The sequence below is a fragment of the Drosophila busckii genome, chromosome X, assembly GCF_011750605.1.
Source record: "Drosophila busckii strain San Diego stock center, stock number 13000-0081.31 chromosome X, ASM1175060v1, whole genome shotgun sequence".
Lineage (NCBI taxonomy): Eukaryota > Metazoa > Arthropoda > Insecta > Diptera > Drosophilidae > Drosophila > Drosophila busckii.
Window position 1 is genome coordinate 7790549 of NC_046608.1, and position 18444 is coordinate 7808992.

At 42.6% G+C, this 18444-nt stretch overlaps 2 protein-coding genes across 3 annotated transcripts; one reads left to right on the plus strand and one right to left on the minus strand.

The window, feature by feature from the left end:
- Positions 1-1353: 1353 nt before the first annotated feature.
- On the minus strand, positions 1354-8825 carry LOC108606566 (vinculin). 2 transcript variants are annotated; one of them, XM_017996785.1, is made up of 6 exons: positions 8738-8825; positions 6738-6905; positions 2473-4663; positions 2279-2409; positions 1825-2223; positions 1354-1741 (listed from the first exon to the last, which is right to left on the minus strand). In XM_017996785.1, the coding sequence occupies exons 2-6, from the start codon at positions 6792-6794 to the stop codon at positions 1634-1636; spliced, it is 2886 nt and encodes a 961-aa protein (XP_017852274.1). In that variant the 5' UTR covers positions 6795-6905; positions 8738-8825; the 3' UTR covers positions 1354-1633. The 2 variants fall into 2 exon arrangements, with proteins under 2 accessions (XP_017852274.1, XP_017852273.1); XM_017996784.1 differs by having other exon boundaries at positions 8716-8806.
- A 1235-nt stretch (positions 8826-10060) lies between these two features.
- On the plus strand, positions 10061-17347 carry LOC108605416 (serine/threonine-protein kinase Tao). Its single transcript, XM_017995086.1, has 12 exons — positions 10061-10160; positions 11800-12197; positions 12266-12770; positions 12830-13813; positions 15118-15291; positions 15359-15721; positions 15790-15912; positions 15982-16098; positions 16166-16339; positions 16404-16625; positions 16686-16804; positions 16902-17347. The coding sequence occupies exons 2-12, from the start codon at positions 11968-11970 to the stop codon at positions 17023-17025; spliced, it is 3135 nt and encodes a 1044-aa protein (XP_017850575.1). The 5' UTR covers positions 10061-10160; positions 11800-11967; the 3' UTR covers positions 17026-17347.
- The last annotated feature ends 1097 nt before the right edge of the window (positions 17348-18444 follow it).

An 18444-nucleotide genomic window follows, 5' to 3' on the forward strand; every position in this document is an offset into this window, starting at 1 on the left:
GCACTGCTTTGATTTCGCTTTGATTGAATCGCTCTGTTGGTATCGCTGCCAATAATCGAATCACTACTAACGTCGCCGCTCCCACGAAAATTCCGTTCAGGCAGCAGCAGCCGCAGTAGGCGGAAGCGCTCGGCGCTCGACAAATCTATTTATCTATAGCGCAACGCTTCATTCACTTCGCTCTGCCCACATGGAGCAACAGGCGGTGGCGTCGTATGCGGCATTGCCATGCAGTCAGTCAAATGCTAAATTTAGTTTCCTCTCAACACAAATATTCAATTTCCAGCTGCCGCACAGCGAGAGCGGCAAAGAGAGCGAGAGAGAGTTGGAGCAAGGGGCATGCTTGATCCAAATCCACGCTACGGCCGCAAAGCATGCTACACTTTTGTGCAACGCTGCGTATGTGTAACGCCTACAAGCAAGCAATTAAAATTGCGTATACGTAAGTCGAGTCAAGTGCAGTGCACTAATTTAAGCCAGCGCATTGTTAGCGACAATGATTTAATTATAATAAAACATAATTTGTTATTACATAAATAAGCAATTAAATTAAGTATACGCAATGTCGACAAGTCTACAATCATATATCATTTTCATATTAAATGAAAGGCAGCAACTGTTGCTATTTGATTCATAATTTGACAATGAAACAAGAACTAAATCATTGTCATCATCAAATTCAAATAAATCAATTCACTTTGAAACAATTAATATTAAATCAAATTTATTTTCAATTACTTTTCCCAAATACAATATTTTTACAACATAACACTCCATGTGGATTTTTATTTTTGAATTATTTGGAACACGACAACGCGCGCTGATCAGTTTGGGCTTAGTAGGTTAAAGGGTAGTCGGGGGGCGGGGGCGTGGGCGGGGCTCACTATACTCTAGTTCTTTTTTGTTTTATTTTATTATTAACTATGCAAGTACAATGTGAATTAGGCACTGAATAAATTATACATACAAAAACATATTTGCGCTCTCGCTCGCACGCTCTCTAGCTTTCTCTCTCTCTCTCTTTCTCACGCTCTTCAATACATTTGCTTGCAATAAATTTGGTTTTTCTAAATGCTTTGAGCTGCAAAATTTAATTTCAAGTATGTACATTGCACCCGAGTATATATAAGCTATATATATATATATATATATGTATATCTGTGTGTGTGTGTGTGTGTGTAATGTACATTTATTTATTGCACGCTTAAATATTAACTTTGCTTGAATATAATTCTATAAGTGTAGATTGTATATTTTTGTAAAAAAAAAATAAACAAACAATTGATAAACGCTAAATGACAAAAACAAATACAATAATAATAATAATAATGATAATAAAAATAAATTGAGAAACTAAACGGAATTATGGTTAAAGCTAAAGCAAGCACAAAGAATTCGGCAAAATAAATAAATTGCAAACACGTTAAACAATTTTGCGTGTGTATTGCAACTTTAGACAGATTAGATATTAATTAAAAAAATTGTATATAATTTAAGTTTAGTTATAGTGTTTAGTTTAGTTTTAGTTTAAGTTACACAAGGCACAAGCGTTGCGTAGCGTTAGAGCAAAGGGGGAAGTGAAGTGTGTGTGTGTGTGTGTGTGTGTGGCAGAGCGAAGAAGTGACGAGGGCTCCTAGTACTGATACCAGGGCTGTCGGCGCACCCATTGCAGTCGATTGCTGGTCTGATCGGATCTGATCTTGATGCTGGCGCCTTCAGCTGCGCGCACTGTCTCCTTGACCTGCAGATAGAAAGAGAAAGAGAAAGAGACAGAGGGAGAGAGAGAGATTAATATGCACTCGAATTTTGCTTTGTGACACTTACACTCTGCATCAGATTCTGAGCATTGCCCACCAGCATTTCGGTCGCCTCGCGATCCTCATCGGAGCCTTGGGCGCCCAACATGGTCGCCTTGACCGTCGACAGAATCTTGAGCTGGGTGCCAATGGTCGGAATGCGCTCGCAGACTTGCAACAAATTCGTGCGTATGCGACGATCCGTGCACTGGCGCGCCAGCTCCTTGGCCAGCCGCGTCACATCCTCCGAGGCTTCGGCAATCTTCTTGGCCGTGGCAATCAGCTCACGCTTGCTGCCGCGCGAGTCCGAGAGCACCAGCTCGCTGAGGCGCGCCATCAATATGGCCATGCGCTTGGCAGCGGCAATGATCTCGTTGTCCTTGGACGACCACTGGCGCACCTCCTGGTGCAGACCACGCGCTGCAATCTGTCAGAGATTTGCTTGAGTTTAAATGTTAAATGAGCTACTTTGAGTTGCTTACCAATATGGGTTGATTGGCGTGCGGCATGGTGCGGAAGACGCCCTCGTCCTCGTCATCCGTCTCTGGTGGTGGCGGACGCACTGGCGCCAGTCCCTCCCTGGGCAGTGGTGGGCGTGGCGGCGCGCGCTCAGCTAAACAAACGGATATGTAACAAATGAATATCGATATGAATTGGAGCAACGCTCGTCGCTTACCTTGCTGATTGGACAAGTGCAGCGCGCTGAGCTCTGGTATCGGTGGTGGCAGTGAGGTGGGCAGTGGTGGCGGCTGTGGTGGCGCAATGGCATCGCGCACTTCGCGCACATCGCCGAGCAGACGCTGGAATGATTTCTTCCAGGCGGCAGCGGCGGCGGGATCGGCTATGTTGGTGGCCACCAGCTTGGCGTCGCCCACCATGGCGGGCAGCGAGCGCTCCAGACTGTTGGCGGCCGCATTGAGACGCTCGGTGAACACCGGATCCTCCGAGTTGTCCGCCTCCTGTTTGGCCACCAGCAGCACGCGATTGATGAGGCGCGCAATGTTCGAGGTGTTGTCCACCATCTTCTGCGGCTGGCGCGCTTGGATGGCGTCCTCGCAGAGCTTGGCATACACCTTCATGTGCTCCTCGGAGGTCTTGATGAAGTCCGCCGGATCGGTGGCCTGGTCGCAAAGCGTGCGCATGCGCAGCACCGTGTCCGCATACTGTTGCTTCAGATTCTGGAGATGCTCGTCCGCCGCCTTGCTGGCCGGATAGTTCATGCGTATGCGTCCCGCGTTGATCAGCTGCGGCGTCAGCGAGTCCACCTGGGCCGCCGACGAGAGCAAGATCTCGGCAATCTTCTTGTTGCCGCAGGCGCCACCGGCGGCGACCATGCGCGAGGTCTTGGAGGCGCGATCGCTGAACGCCTGCAGATTGTTCGATTTCTGATTGAAGTTCTGCTCGCGTCCGGGCGTGCCCTCGGGCATCATCACCGCCTCGGTGAACTGCTTCAGTGGCGTGCTGACGTCCATGAAATCCTGCACGATGCGATTGACCAGCGCATTCTGTATGGCCGCCTTGAGCTCGTAGAGCTTCGCGGTCAGCTGCTTGGCCGCCTGCTTGGCGGCTGGTCCTGTGCCGGCGGCTTGGCGCTTGAGACGCTCCACTTCATCACACAGCTGCATGATCTCGGCCTTTTGATGGCCGGGACAGCCCTCGGCCACCTTGCGGCCCTCCTCCACAATGAGATTGATGGCGCGCTCGCCCAGGCCGCCGTCGTTGAGCTCCGGATGCTGCAGCCACTTGACCGCCTGCTCCAGCCGCCCCTGGATGGTGTGCGCCGTCTGCTGCACTCCCGCCTTGTCCACGCCGAGCACAGCTTGACGCACCAGCGCCTGGAGCTCGCCCAGGCGGCCACGTATGGCGCCGGCCAGCGACTGCGCCTGCGGCGAGTTGCCCTTGCCCTCCTGGCGCAGCTCGCAGAGATTGTTGGCCATGGCGCTGATCTCATCCGCCAGCTTGCGTATGGGATACGAGTCCTGTGGCAGGCAGCGCTCCGAAATCTCATTGGCATTCTCGATGACCTGGCGCAGCGCCTTCTCGCCAACGCCGCCGCGCAGCGCATACGGATTGGAGAGCCACTCATTGGCCAGCTCCATTTTGTTGCTGATGGCATTGGAGAGTTTCTTCAGCACGGTGAGATTGTCCAGCTCGCTGGTGTCCTCGTCGTAGGTGGTCAGCTGGAGCACGCGTATGATCTCCTGGAGCTCATCGCTCATGCGCGCCGCCAGATAATTGCGATTCTCGGCGGCCTCCTCGGCGCCCTTGCCCTGCTGCTCCACAATGTGTATGTAGACCTTCATGCTGCAGATGAGTATGGGGGCGAGGGTCTTGACCTGCTCCAGACAGCGCGTCAGAATCTCGGCGTGCACCTGATGCGTCAGCTCCTTCTCACGGGCGCCCACCTCGCGCGACACTTTGCTCAGGCAAGGGGACAGATCCTTGAGGAACTGCACCAGCTCCTCCATGCTGCCGATCACCTCGGCCACCGCCAGATAGTCCAGCACCCGCTTGCACTCCTGTATGATCTTGCGCACCTCGCTCTCATCGAAGCAGAGCAGCAGCGACGAGGTGCCCTGCAGTATGCCGCGGCTTCCCTCAATCAACTTCTTGCGCGCCGGTCCCGAGTAGGGATCCGCCCGCAACATATCCGAAGCCTCCTCCAGCAACTGCGAGGCACCCTCAACGCGATGCAATGCCGACGGCATGTCCTGGCGCAAGATCTTATCGTCCGAGCTGTTGATCGTCTCGCGTCCAACCTTCACCAGATTCGCCACTGCGGCCGACACCACCTGCACCGGCCGGCTGAGATCGGGCATTGCGTTGCCATCCTCGGCCTCCTCGTGTAAGATAACCAAGCGAGATACCTAAGCGACCAAAACCAAGAGTGGATTAGTTTAGTTTTCTATTGTTTCTAATATTTCTAAGCTAAAGCTAAATGGGAGTAAATGGGAAACTAAGCCAAGTGCTTAGACTATGAAGCTACAATTAAAGAATTTATAATACTACAAATTTTTATATAAAATTTTAACTAAATTGCAATAATGCGAAACAAAACAAAAATTATGGAAAACTCTATAATTTTGAATTTTCATATCAAGTCTATTACATTAAATATGAATCTCTTATGTATAATTATTTATGTATTTATATAAAAATTAAAGCTGTTAATAATAAATGCTATCAAATAAAAATAAACCCAAGTCTACTCAATAAAAAATAGCTATGAGTGAAATTAAATAAATCAACTGCCTAATATAAAATATTCACAATTTATTTTGTTTATTCCACTTCATTTCATTATATATCTCTAGCTCTATATAATCCAAATGTCTAAGCAAGTGACGTTCTACACATTTGTTCAGCTGTCAACTGAATTATCATCGATTTGGACTAGCCAAACAGCGACAAGACCATAAAAGAGACACCAAGCCAAAGCAAACTGTAAATTTGGCGGCGTGGGCAGAGGCAATCACTTGACATTCGCAGCTTGGACTTGGACTTGGACTTAAACCTGAAGCTGGCATTAGACATACGTAGACGTAGCTAGCTAGATAAATAAATAAATAAACAAGCGAACTTGTTGTTAGAAGCAATGCTTATTTTTAGCTATGAGCACAGAGAGTCATTGAACTACTGTGCAAGCTAACGGGTTTTAGTGTCTAATAAATAACTAAAGCTAGTTGCTAGTACTTTGCACTTGAATTGAATGAGACTTGTCTGGGAGGGAGGAGAGACAACAACTGTAACGTGTTAGGCAAATTGAATTCGCTGCTTAATGAACTTAATTATGTAATTAATTTGATGCGCTCATAACATGTCGGAGACCATTTGGACAAGGTGGCAACACAGTGGGGCCGTTTGCTAAATATAGCAGCAAAAAATCAAGCACATAAATTAAAACCAAGTCATTATTTTTCAGCATGACCATACAGATACATATGGTATACATATATATTATCAATGTGTTGATTGATGTGCTGAATGATCATTCGCCCCACTGCATCCCCTACTGGCGCTCGGTTGTACCGGCGTCGCTGTCGTAAGTAAATCTGCAACATAGTCATGCGATTCGGCAATAAGCAAGGCTATTAATTTTATTTTGTTTTTGGCACAATTTTTGTTGTTTTTAGAAATCTTCACTCATCCGCAACATCGGCACCTAAAAAGCTACACCTACACCTTCAGTCAGTGCCCAACGTCATATCAGTTCCGCTCTCTCTCTCTCTCCCTCTTGCTCTCTAGCACACACAAGAGAGAGCGCTCGCATACAAAAGAGAGCGCTTGGGCTCTCTCTCTCTCGTCTCGCTTGTAGGCAATGATTTCATTTTCATGCTGCTCTATATGTTTTTATTTATTTTGAAATTTTGGAATAACGCCAAGAATAACAACAAACACAAAAAATTAACAAGAAAACTTTATCGCTGCTTTTGCTACTTTAGTTGTTTGTGTTTTGTTTTATTAAATTAAAATACTGTTTGGGTCTCAGGCTCAGGTTGTTGTGCGTTTCTTCTTAATTATTATTATTTTTACCTCATTTATTTTTAGAAACTACGATTTGTTAAGCAAAAGAAGCAGAGCAAGACAACTTTATGTTTGTTTTTTTTTTTTTTGTCTGCCTAGGACACAAATAGAGATTAGGTACGACATGGGATATATATGGATTTGTTCCTATAATGAGACTACATATGTTACACAGCTGCGCAGGTGTCCAAAACAAGCTAAATTTCTATATAAATCAAATTGTACGACGCGCTACAAAACTCTAGCAATAGATATAGAAACTTTGATGCTACTAAACTTGATAATTTTACCTTTCGGGGCGCCAATTTGCTCAATAGTTATAGCTATAAAAATATATAACATATAGTCATAAATGTAGAGCCCAACAGCCCCACTCTTAAATATAATAAATTTATATATAGTATATATGGCGCTTACCTGTTGGGCGACAGGCTCTAATATGCTCTCGATTGTTTTTGTGTGAAAGACGGGCATTTTAGCTCCTTGAGTGCCTCAGTGTGTGTGTGTTCGTGCGTATGTGTGTGTGTGTGTGTGTATTGTATGTGTGCCCAGTTGCGTGTGTGTGTGTGTGTTCTTATAAAAGATCTGAAATAAATAAAGTTAAGTTAGTACATGCGGCATAGGAAATAAAAAAAGCAAACAGCGTCGTGTATTTTTTAGTGTTATCTTTCAAATGTCACAGATTCGGGTCACAGATAATGCGATCCAAACATAAAGCAGAGGCTGTCACCTGCTAACATACAAGCATACCAAGGCACAGTGGTACGAAACTTAAGAGATTCCAACTTTAATTTTTAGCACTTAATCGCTTTTCCCTTTCAATCGTTGCTCTTTTCCCATTAACTGAACGATGACGCACACTGTGAGGTCATAAGCAAGCGCAGCTGTTTGCGTGTGTGTGTGTGTGTGTGACTGTTTGCAATTCTTCTGGCGTATTGGGAAGCCAAAAGGAGCAGCCCCAAGCAGACACAACACTGATGACGCACTGTTGACAAGCAAAACACACACACCAACACACACACACACACATGCACGTCGACTTAACAGCTTTTCCTCCACACCCCTTTTCAAAGACTTTTGTGTAATGGCAATGATTTACAATAAAAATAAAAAAAAAGTCGTTGCGTGTAGAAAGCAAAAGCCAAAGACCAAAATGACATTGAAAATCAAAGAGCGCAGACAAGTTCCGTTTGAGGTGAACAGGTACAATGGGTGGGTGTCTGTTTTACTATAAGTGGGTGTGCACATATATATCTGTGTGTGTGTGTGTATATGCTTCAAAGCAATCTGGCGCCAAAACAAACGGCAGCTATTTAAAAAAAAACATTATACATTATTTTTTTGAAATGTTTAAATTATTACAATGTGAATTTAGGCGTATAAATTTCACATTTTATTGTATGCCACATATGGCAATAGTTTGTGTTTTTCATTTTTTTGCAACAATCTATATATCAATGGCAGCAACAATAACAAAAAATATTTTAGTGGCATTGTGTGGGCTGCCGGGGTTTATTGACTGACTGCGTCCATTTATGGTTAACAAAATGTTGCAACTAATAAATGCCAGGCACACACACACTCACGCACAAGCAGTACGGAACAGGTTGCTAAATAGTCTAACAAATATGTATACTTTATATATATTTTATTTGTTTCAACAAAGCTCAAGATTTCAATGTGAAGCTCCAGCAATGCTCTCAACTCAATAAAATAAAAAAGGGAACTGCAATAAAAGAGTTGCGGTTGACAATGGGGGGCTGAATTGCTTTGCAATTGCTGTTCAATTGTTGTTAATTGTGCAGAGCAGTTAAATGTTGCTCCCTTTTGGCTGCAGTGCCTCTTAAATTTGGGCCAATGATCAAAGCACGATTCGCATGCGCTCTTTGAACAGCAAAATATGCACACACACATGCATATGCATATGTTTGTATGTATGGGCGCATTTAATGTTGGATTTGTATACATAATGTTAAATTTAGGGCAGGCCCGCTTTAACGTCTTGTGTTTCACACACAAACACACAGAGACACAAATCATTTATTATAACTTTAAAGTTTAAACACATGCAGGCACGTTTATTCTGATTATTTATTACATATTTTATGCATAAGTATGTGTGCTATTTCGTTTTGATCGTGTTTGTGGCGCTGTCAATTTCTCATGCACAGCAGCAGCAGCAACAATTGGTTCACATATAAAAAAAATTAATAAATAATAACAGCAGCAACAGCACGAAATAAACAATAAATAAGAGTCTGATGACAAATGCAATTTTGTTGCTGCGTTTTTTTTTTGACAATTGAACGATTCATAAGCTTCCATACACACATATGTTTTTTATGTACGCTTCACACACACTCATGCACATATGCAGATATACACATGTACATACATATTATTGCCCGTTTATTTACTTTAAACTTTTGCCTTTTCACTTTGGCTGTTCTCAGTCACAGCGACTTTTTGCTTGCTTGCCCGACGACTGTTCTTTAAATACTGAGTAACAAAAAAAAAACACACACACAAAAGCTGATTGGGGGCCACATACTACCTTGCGCCAACGACGACGGCGACAGCGCTTTTGTTGTGCGCTACGTGCCTATCTTCTGCTTCTTCTTGCGGTTCTGCTCTTGCTCTCCAGCTCTCGCCATCACTTCTGCGGCGCTCAGCAGCTCCAATGTTCTCTCTCACTCTCCCCAGCCAGCCAGCCAGCATGCGAACATCCATGCATACATGCGTGTTTGTGTGAGTGGCTAAACGTAGCACGTTCTCTCCCCCATTCGTTATTAGTAGTTATTGTTGTTGCTGCTATTTTTATTGGTTTGCCTTTGCCGCGTTATTCATTAAACATGCCTTACTTCTTATGTATTTATATGTATGCATGTGTATGTGTACACACATGGAACTGGAAGATCAAAATTCTTAGCTACTAATTTTAAACATTTAAAGTGCATTTAGCCTTATCGTGAATTTATTATTAACATATGGTTATTGGAAAACCAACAAATGAATGTACATTGTACAATGATTAAAAACTTGTTTAGTTCTCCAACGTTGAATGCATGACGTATAATAGCTTAAATGCTAAAAAAAAAACTAATAAAGAACCCAATAAAATGTATTTTGTTTATAATACAAATCCAAGCGCATAAAATATATTCAACTTAATTTCAAAAACATCAGTACATTGAAGTATTTAAATGCCGCGGCAAACCTAAAATCAGTATTGCTAAACGACTGTAAAAGCATAGACATTTTCCACTTTATTTACAAGAAATACTATTTTTTGGGCTTCTATCGATCTACATAGATAGTATTTTAAATATGTTCATGTATGCATTTGATCTTTTAGCTAATTTATTCGATTTGAGCCGCGATAAGCAGCAAAAAAATATTCGATTATTCGTCTTTACATTAATTGTGGTGTCGGTGCTTGTGCGTCAGTGCTGGAATGTTAGCAATTTAAAAGATACACTTAGTTGTTTTTAAATTGCAATAGCTGAAACATATTCTTAATTGCCTTTAGCTAGAAATCTAATTACAAGAGTTACATTTAAGGGCTATCTATCTATTCAATAATTGAAATCTTAGCATCAATCACTATAAATCATCAAATAATAATGGTGATACATTTTAGTTAGCCATTTAGTTTTAGCCATTTCTAGCCATTTTTCATCGATCAAGCTAATTTAGCCCAGGAAATTTGGCAACACTGGTGTGCCAGCCATTCTAACAACAACAAAAATCTTAATCAGTTGCGCGAGCAAAAAACAACGCAAGCGGGACAAAAATGCCGCAACCGTGTTGATAAATTAACAAAAGTGTGCAATTTGCAAAGTAAGCGGCGTTGGTGTAAAGAAAACATAGTTTTCCATAGTTTTATCATATTTTTTACATGAGTTTAAGTACTGCCTGACAAGTCTGTGTCTCGGTGTCTGTGTGTGTGCGTGCGTGTGTGTATGAGTGCGCCGCAGCCGCATAGCTAGAAAGAGCACGCACCATAGTCGTCTATATACATATATAAATGCTGTCTCGCTGCTAAATATGTGTGTGTTTGTGTGTACAATATGCAAGAAAAACAATTTTTAATTGTGAAAAAACCACTACGAGACTGCTTAAAGAAACAAATTACGTAAAAACAATGGATTTATAAGGACAATAATGGGTATTTGCAATTCGCAATAACACAACAACGAGAACAAGAGCGGCATAGCAGTAGCAGCGATGTCGAATGACGACGTCGCAGCAGCGCTTGTGCGATTTGTCTTTTGTATGTGTTTGTCCGCACCCAAAAAAACAAAAAATTAAATGAAAAAAGCTAGATAAACGCAAATAAACAAATTGTAAATCAGATAAATTAACCATAATTAACAGACAAGCACAGCGAGAGACGAAAAGCCAACAAATTAAATTAAAAAGCAACGGTACATAAAGCTAAATGTTCAAATAATGTGTCTGACGGAGAGACAAAAAAAAAAAGACGGGGCCGAATGCAAAACACAACACTGACACCGAACAATCGCATATGTGTGCATGCGTATATGTGTGTGTGTATGCATATGTGTAAGAGCGTGACATGCTTGTATATATGAAAAAATAGGCGTGTTGCCTTTAAGCTTTTAAAACAAAAAAGGTTCCAAACAAATCAAATATGTATGTACGAATGTATGTATATATAGTTTGCAACAATTAGCACAATGATTAGAGAATACTCAGCTGTAAGCTCTCAAGCAGGCAGGCAAATCGAATCGGCTGATGTCTGCCGTCTGGAGCAGCAACAGTGACAAAAAATATATATACATATAAGTATGTAAAGTATGTAAATGTAAAGTGCTGCAACCCTTTTTGTTTTTTTTTTTTTTTGTGTCAGTCTGCCGCATTAAAAAAGTACCGCTGTCAATTACGTAGTCTCATAGTTAGATACTTAAGTTGGTACGTATGGATGTGTGTGTTTTTGTGTGTGTGTGCATATGCACGTGTGTGGCTTTCTCCGGACTTACGCCCCCGCTACGGTTTTTCAAAAAAAAAAAAAACAAAACACTAAATAAACACAGAAAGTTCGCTTGACCTTCTCGTCAGGCGGCGACGGCGGCGGCCCAACGAGTCGAGTCTTCTTGACCATAATGCACCGTTATATTGGCTTTGTCTCCGTCTTTGGGGCGAGAACTTTTCGGTGAAAATAGTGCCAAAATAGCGCAACAAAAAAGAACAATAAAAATAACACACATATTTGTGATAAGCGGCCGCTAGCCCGTTTTGCTCGTGTAGAATACTCAATGAGATATCAGAGTGTGTATATGTATATGAGATTGTGTGTGCGAGTGTGTGTGTGTGCGAAGACAGGCGCTAAATAAACGGAGAGCGTGAATCACTTGTGATCGATTATCACACATTTGTACATTGCATGGCTACAAATTTATGTCCATTTGAAGAATTGGCATTTGTGATTCCATCATTTCAATTGATTGCCTTGCAGCGTGTGTCCTCGTCTGTGCCTGAGCAGGAGCAAAAGAGACTGGAAGAGCGAGAGAGCAAGAGAGTTTAGCAGCAACGGCAGAGCAGCAGGAAACGCCAAGTTTTGCAAAGCAAAAGAGAAGAAGTGGATAGTGAGGAGCGCAGCGCGCACAGAACATGAATAACAGAGATGCCATCGGCACGTCCTGGTAGTCTCAAAGATCCGGAAATAGCCGATCTATTCAACAAGCATGACCCGGAAAAGATCTTTGAGGATTTGCGTGAAATTGGCCATGGCTCCTTCGGTGCCGTCTACTATGCGCGCTGCAATCTCAACAAGGAGATTGTGGCCATCAAAAAGATGTCCTATACGGGCAAGCAGAGTCAGGAGAAATGGCAGGACATACTCAAGGAAATACGGCAAGCAATAAAAACACATAATTTGTAATTACTTAATTATTAATAAATTACTTTTGAAACACTTACAGCTTCTTACGTCAATTGAATCATCCCAACACTATTGAATATAAGGGATGCTATCTGCGTGAATCCACCGCCTGGCTGGTCATGGAGTATTGCGTCGGCTCCGCCTCGGACATCATTGAGGTGCACAAGAAGCCTCTGCATGAGGATGAGATCGCCGCCATTTGTCTGGGCGTGCTCAGCGGCTTGAGCTATTTGCATTCGCTGGGACGCATCCATCGCGACATCAAAGCCGGCAACATACTGCTGACGGACAATGGCGTTGTGAAGTTGGCCGACTTTGGCAGTGCGGCCATCAAGTGTCCGGCGAATAGCTTTGTCGGCACACCCTATTGGATGGCGCCCGAGGTTATACTGGCCATGGATGAGGGACAGTACGATGGCAAGGTGGATGTCTGGTCGCTGGGCATCACCTGCATTGAGCTGGCCGAACGCAAGCCTCCCTACTTCAATATGAACGCCATGTCCGCATTGTATCACATTGCCCAGAATGAATCGCCCACGTTGCCGGTAAGTGTGCCCATCCATTCCCATTGATATCCTTACTAATCTTGTGAGATGCATTGCAGAACAACGACTGGTCGGATACGTTTTGCAATTTTGTGGATCTCTGCCTGAAGAAGATGCCCGTAGAGCGTCCCTCATCCGCCAAACTCCTGCAGCATGCCTATGTGACGCGACCGCGCTCGGAGACGGTGCTGCTGGAGCTGATTGCACGCACCAAGTCGGCGGTACGCGAGCTAGACAATCTCAATTATCGCAAAATGAAGAAGATACTCATGGTGGACACCTGCGAGACGGAAAGCGCCGTCGGCGAAAATGATGATCAGCAGGATGATCATGCCGGCGGCGATAGCAGCAAGAGCAATAGTATTACTTCCGAGCACTCCATACACTCGGTGGGCGTCTCAGCGGCCAGTAGTCAGAGCTCCTCATCAAATTCCATACCAGCTGCTGCTGCACAGAATCATCATCATCTTGGTGCGCATCATTACCAGCAGGCTGCCGCCGTTGCAGCGGCCATGCATCATCAACGCGAACTCCAACAACAGCAGCAGCAGCAACAACAGCAACAACAACAGCAGCAGCAGCAACATATGGGCAATTGGTCCAGTGCTGGTCAGCAGCAGCCGCCCGGCGCCGTCTCGCGCAATTCGTCGCGACATCGCAATCTGCCGCCATTACCCAACATAATGCACAGCATGAACAACAATGTGACGCCCACAAATTCAGCTTCGGTCGTGCCCGCACCGGCGCCAGCGCCGCCGCTCTCTGTAATGCTGCACATGGGCACCAGTGGCGGAGTCATGGGCATGGGTTCTGGCAGCACTGTGGGCAGCAGCGGCGGCTCACCAGCGGGCGGGGATCATCGCATGCCAGGCATTGCGCCGCGTTATCTTTCGACGCCAGCAGGACAGGCAGCGGTTTATGCTGCGACGTCGGCTTCCTCCCAACAGGCCATCTCCAATGCAGTCAACGATCATGGACCCAACAATTTTGCCACCATTCGCACCACCAGCATTGTGACCAAACAGCAAAAGGAGCACATGCAGGTGAGTTTCAAAAACAAAACTCAAATCCATACACAACAGTTAGAATATTCTTCTCTCAGCGTATGCCTGTGTGTGTGAGTGTGTGTGTGTGTGTGCCGCTCTTGCTATTGCTCTCTTCAGTGCTGACATCTTCTCATACGAGTGTGTGTTTGCTTACAGTTGCGTTGACCATACCAAAAACTCACCAGCGTAGCCTCTTCCACCATTAATCGTTGCTTATGCTTTACTGCCCACTCCAATCTTCTCAAATTTTTGAGTTCTCTTCTACTCTAACTACTACTACTATTCAAATTTACTTTGCTGGTGTTTACGCTGTTTATTGTTTCTATTTCTCTATACTTTTGGCCACACACATTTTAGGCGCGCTATAACTTCCTTTGCTGCTGTTGTTGCTTCTGCTGTGGCAACAATGAGCCGCCGGACTCTGATGACCACGATGACAACAGCAACTGCTTCGACCAGAGCAAAGCTAAAGCAACTAGTCAAAAAGAACTAAAACAATTACATTACTGTCCCTGTGTGATCTCCTAAAAGTCCAAAATAGCTAGTCTATATAAATTTACACAAACAACAAACCTTTGTACATATGCAAAATAAATACATACATGCCAATTAAATGGATGTGTGTACATATTTATGAAGAAGTTGTGTACTTACTTAACACATACACTAACACATACATACATACATACATACATAAGCATAAATTGCACTCAAGCTTGGCACAACGGTTCTTTGATCAACTAGCTTAGCCTTAGCTTGTTTCTTTTCATTTGCACTCAACTCGAACTTGAACTCAACTTCACCTCACGCTCTCGCTCTGGCGCTCGTTTTCGTTTTCGCTCTTGTACTTTCCACTCTCTTTCTCTTTCCGCTCTGCTCTGCCTGCACCTATAAAAGGACGACATTTTGAATTTAATGCACACTGTGTATTTGAACTTGTTCTAGTTTTGTTATTAGCCTAAGTTTTCTTTTATTTTTAATTTCTACTTTTATGCTGTGTGTGTATAAAATTGCACAAGTGTTGCTTTTAACATTATGGATATCAAATTCATTGCTTTCGCTCGATTTGAGGTTAAGCGCAAAATGCGTTTGCTGCAGTCACCCGATTTCAATTGTAGTTTAGTAAGTTGCTCTTGTTATTGTTCTTATTGCACTTTACACACACACACACACACACACACACACACACACACACAGCACACACAGACATATACATACATTTAAATGATACACATGTGCATTGTTAATGAGCTTTTGTTGATGTGTGTTTCGCTTGCCCACAAAAATTTCTAAACACACAGGAGGAGATGCATGAACAAATGTCCGGCTACAAGCGCATGCGAAGAGAGCACCAGGCCACGCTGCTGAAGCTGGAGGAGAAGTGCAAGCAGGAAATGGAAACGCACAAATCGGCACTGGACAAGGAATACGATAATCTGTTGCATAACTTCACCAGAGATCTAGAACGTCTAGAGGTAATAATTATTGACTGCGAGCAACTATTTTGATTACTTAACTCTGTTCATCGCTGTTCACTTGCAGGCCAAGCATCAGCAGGACGTGGAGCGACGCTCAAAGCAGACGGCAGCGGCTGAGAAAAAACTACACAAAGAGATTACTTTGAAGCAGGAGGGCGATCGCAAGGTTTTCGATTTGAACCGCAAAAAGGAGTACAAGGCAAACAAGGAGCGCTGGAAACGTGAGCTCTCGATGGATGAGTCAACGCCAAAGCGGCAGCGTGATCTAACACTGCAATCACAAAAGGATAATTTAAAGCAGCATGAGGCCCAGGAGGAGCAGCGCATGCTGCAGGGCCAAAAGCAATATATTGACCTCGAGATGCGCAAATTTAAGCGAAGACGCATGAATCTGCTGCACGAGCTAGAGGATCAGCTGCTGCGTGATGTAAGTTCCAAAAGCACACATAGTACATAGTACACATAACATGAGCTCATGCATTTAATTTTGTACAGGAGCTGAGCAAAAAGCAACAGCAGCTTGAGCAGGCACATGGCATGTTGTTGAAGCATCATGAAAAGACACAAGAGCTGGAATATCGCCAGCAGAAGAGCGTGCATCAGTTACGCGAGGAGCAGGTGAGTTTGCAAAAAACAAGCAGTATACTTTCAATAGTTAATAATGCGTATTGCCTATTGCCTTTGCAGATAAACAAGCAACACGATACGGAGTTGCACAATCAAAAAGACTACATGGATCGCATTAAGAAGGAGCTGCTGCGCAAGCATGCGCTTGAGCTAAGACAGCAGCCCAAGAGCCTTAAGGTAGGCGGCATACATCATGCACATATTCAAACTTAATTTGTATTCAATGCTTTTTATTAACTAACAGCAAAAGGAGCTGCTGATACGCAAACAGTTTCGGGAGACTTGCAAAACGCAGACGAAGCAATATAAACGCTACAAGGCGCAAGTGCTGCAGACGACACCCAAAGAGCAACAAAAGGAGGTGATCAAGCAGCTCAAGGAGGAGAAACATCGCAAGCTGACGCTCTTGGGCGAACAGGTGAATATAATCAGCGGACAAATCGTAGCGTTCTTGCTCATATCTGTCCCTGTTACTATTCCAGTATGAACAAAGCATTGCTGATATGTTCCAAAGTCAAAGCTATAAACTGGACGAGAGTCAAGTGATCGAGTGCCAACGTACCAATGAGCAATTGGAATACGAACTGGATATGCTCACAGCCTATCAGAACAAGAACAAGAAGCAGGCGCAGGAGCAGCGCGATCGTGAGCGTCGTGAGCTAGAGAATCGCGTCAGTGTGAGGCGCGATCTCCTCGAGACTAAGGTAGCAATCAATGCGCTGCCTTTCCACCTGCGGCACTTAACTCTTTGCAACTCTTTGCAGATGGATGGCGAGTTGCAGCAATTTAATGTGGATCGTGCCGAGAGGCTGCGTCTTAAGCACGAGAAGCATGCTAAAGAATTGGAAGCGTTTGATAATGAATCCATAGTCTTAGGTTTCAGGTACTTACACGCATACTACATAACACACATACTTGTGCACATCTACTATATCCAATCAGTCAAACATTACATTATATCATTCAATCAATTATTGCAGCACTTTATCACTAAATGAGGTATCACGCGAGACCTATCCGGATGAGGAGGGCAGCTTGTCTGGTTCCATGATTAGTTTAGCTCATAGCAATAGTTCAACAAGTTTTCCGGCTGGTTCGCTATAGCATAGGCAGCAACAGCAGCAGCAACAACAACACCATCTACAACAACAACAACAGCAGCAACATCAACAAACAACACAGCAACCATATAGTAATATGAACTATTATAATTTTAATGGAAATTTTAATATAAACACTTTAACAAAATCGACAACAACAACAGCAACAAATAGAACCCGACACAAGCAACTATAAATTACAAAAAAACAAAGAACAGTTCACTGCTATTTTTGTAGCCTTATGAATGAATATTATACGTTCTCTAACATATACAAAAAACATTTAACTTTAAAAATAACAAATTGCAAAACATCAACAAAAAGAACATAAAAGAAATAGTATTTTCTAATCGTTATAAAACATAACATAAAAAACAAAAAAAAAAAAACTGACGCTGCAATAAATTTTGTATTTAAACGAAATAAATTCGAGTAAAGAAAACCACATTATAATTAATAATACAAATTATAATAATAATGATAAAATTAATACAATTTAATACAAGAAACAAAACGTAAGAGCAACAAATTAAATAAAATTAAAATTAATTTAATTAACAGTAATAACAACACGACAACAGCAACCAAGAACAACATGAAGACATCTTTTATATATGTAGGCATCAATGTCATTCATGCAACAAAAGCAACAAAATAACAACATAAACAAATTCAACAACAACATTAACTAATTAAATCAACCATAAGAACCTACAGCAACTACGTTTTATATACAACAACAATATGTGTATGCAAAATGTTTATGTTTTAATTTTTGAGAATTTTTGATATTATTACAGTAATAATTTAATTAATTTTCTTTGTTATCAAACAATTTTCGTGATTTGCAAGAAAAGTGTGTTTGAAATTTGTGTTTTGTTAAACGTCAACTCGCGCTCGCATTAAAAAAAAAAACAAGCAAACAAACCAACAACTATAAGCATCAAATTATCAACAAAATTATATATAAATAATTACAAAAACAAAGAAAAAGAACAATTCTACGCCACGCTCAACTCAACGCTAACGAAAAGGAGAGCAGCAAGTGGTAAAGAAGGAAATCTATCGGATCGGATTACACGATCGTGTAGTCATTCAAAGATCGTTTCGTTGATTCGCTAACGATTCCAAAATATCAGGTCGAGTAAGCAGCCAACTGCCATCGCAGGAACTTAAAAGAAATGCGAAAGAACCAACTTTAATGGTTTAATTAAATAACATTTGCTACTGCGCCATTTTTTGCATGTTGTTGATATTCAAAAAACAAAAACAAAATATTTCAATTTTTACGTTACGTTTACTTTTTGACGACTTGCTATTAAAAAAAAAAAAGAAAAAGAAAAACAACAAATACTATATTAAAACTTAAAAGTAAGCCTATTATAGACTTAATTAACGCAAATTGCAAAACCAAGCTTAGTCA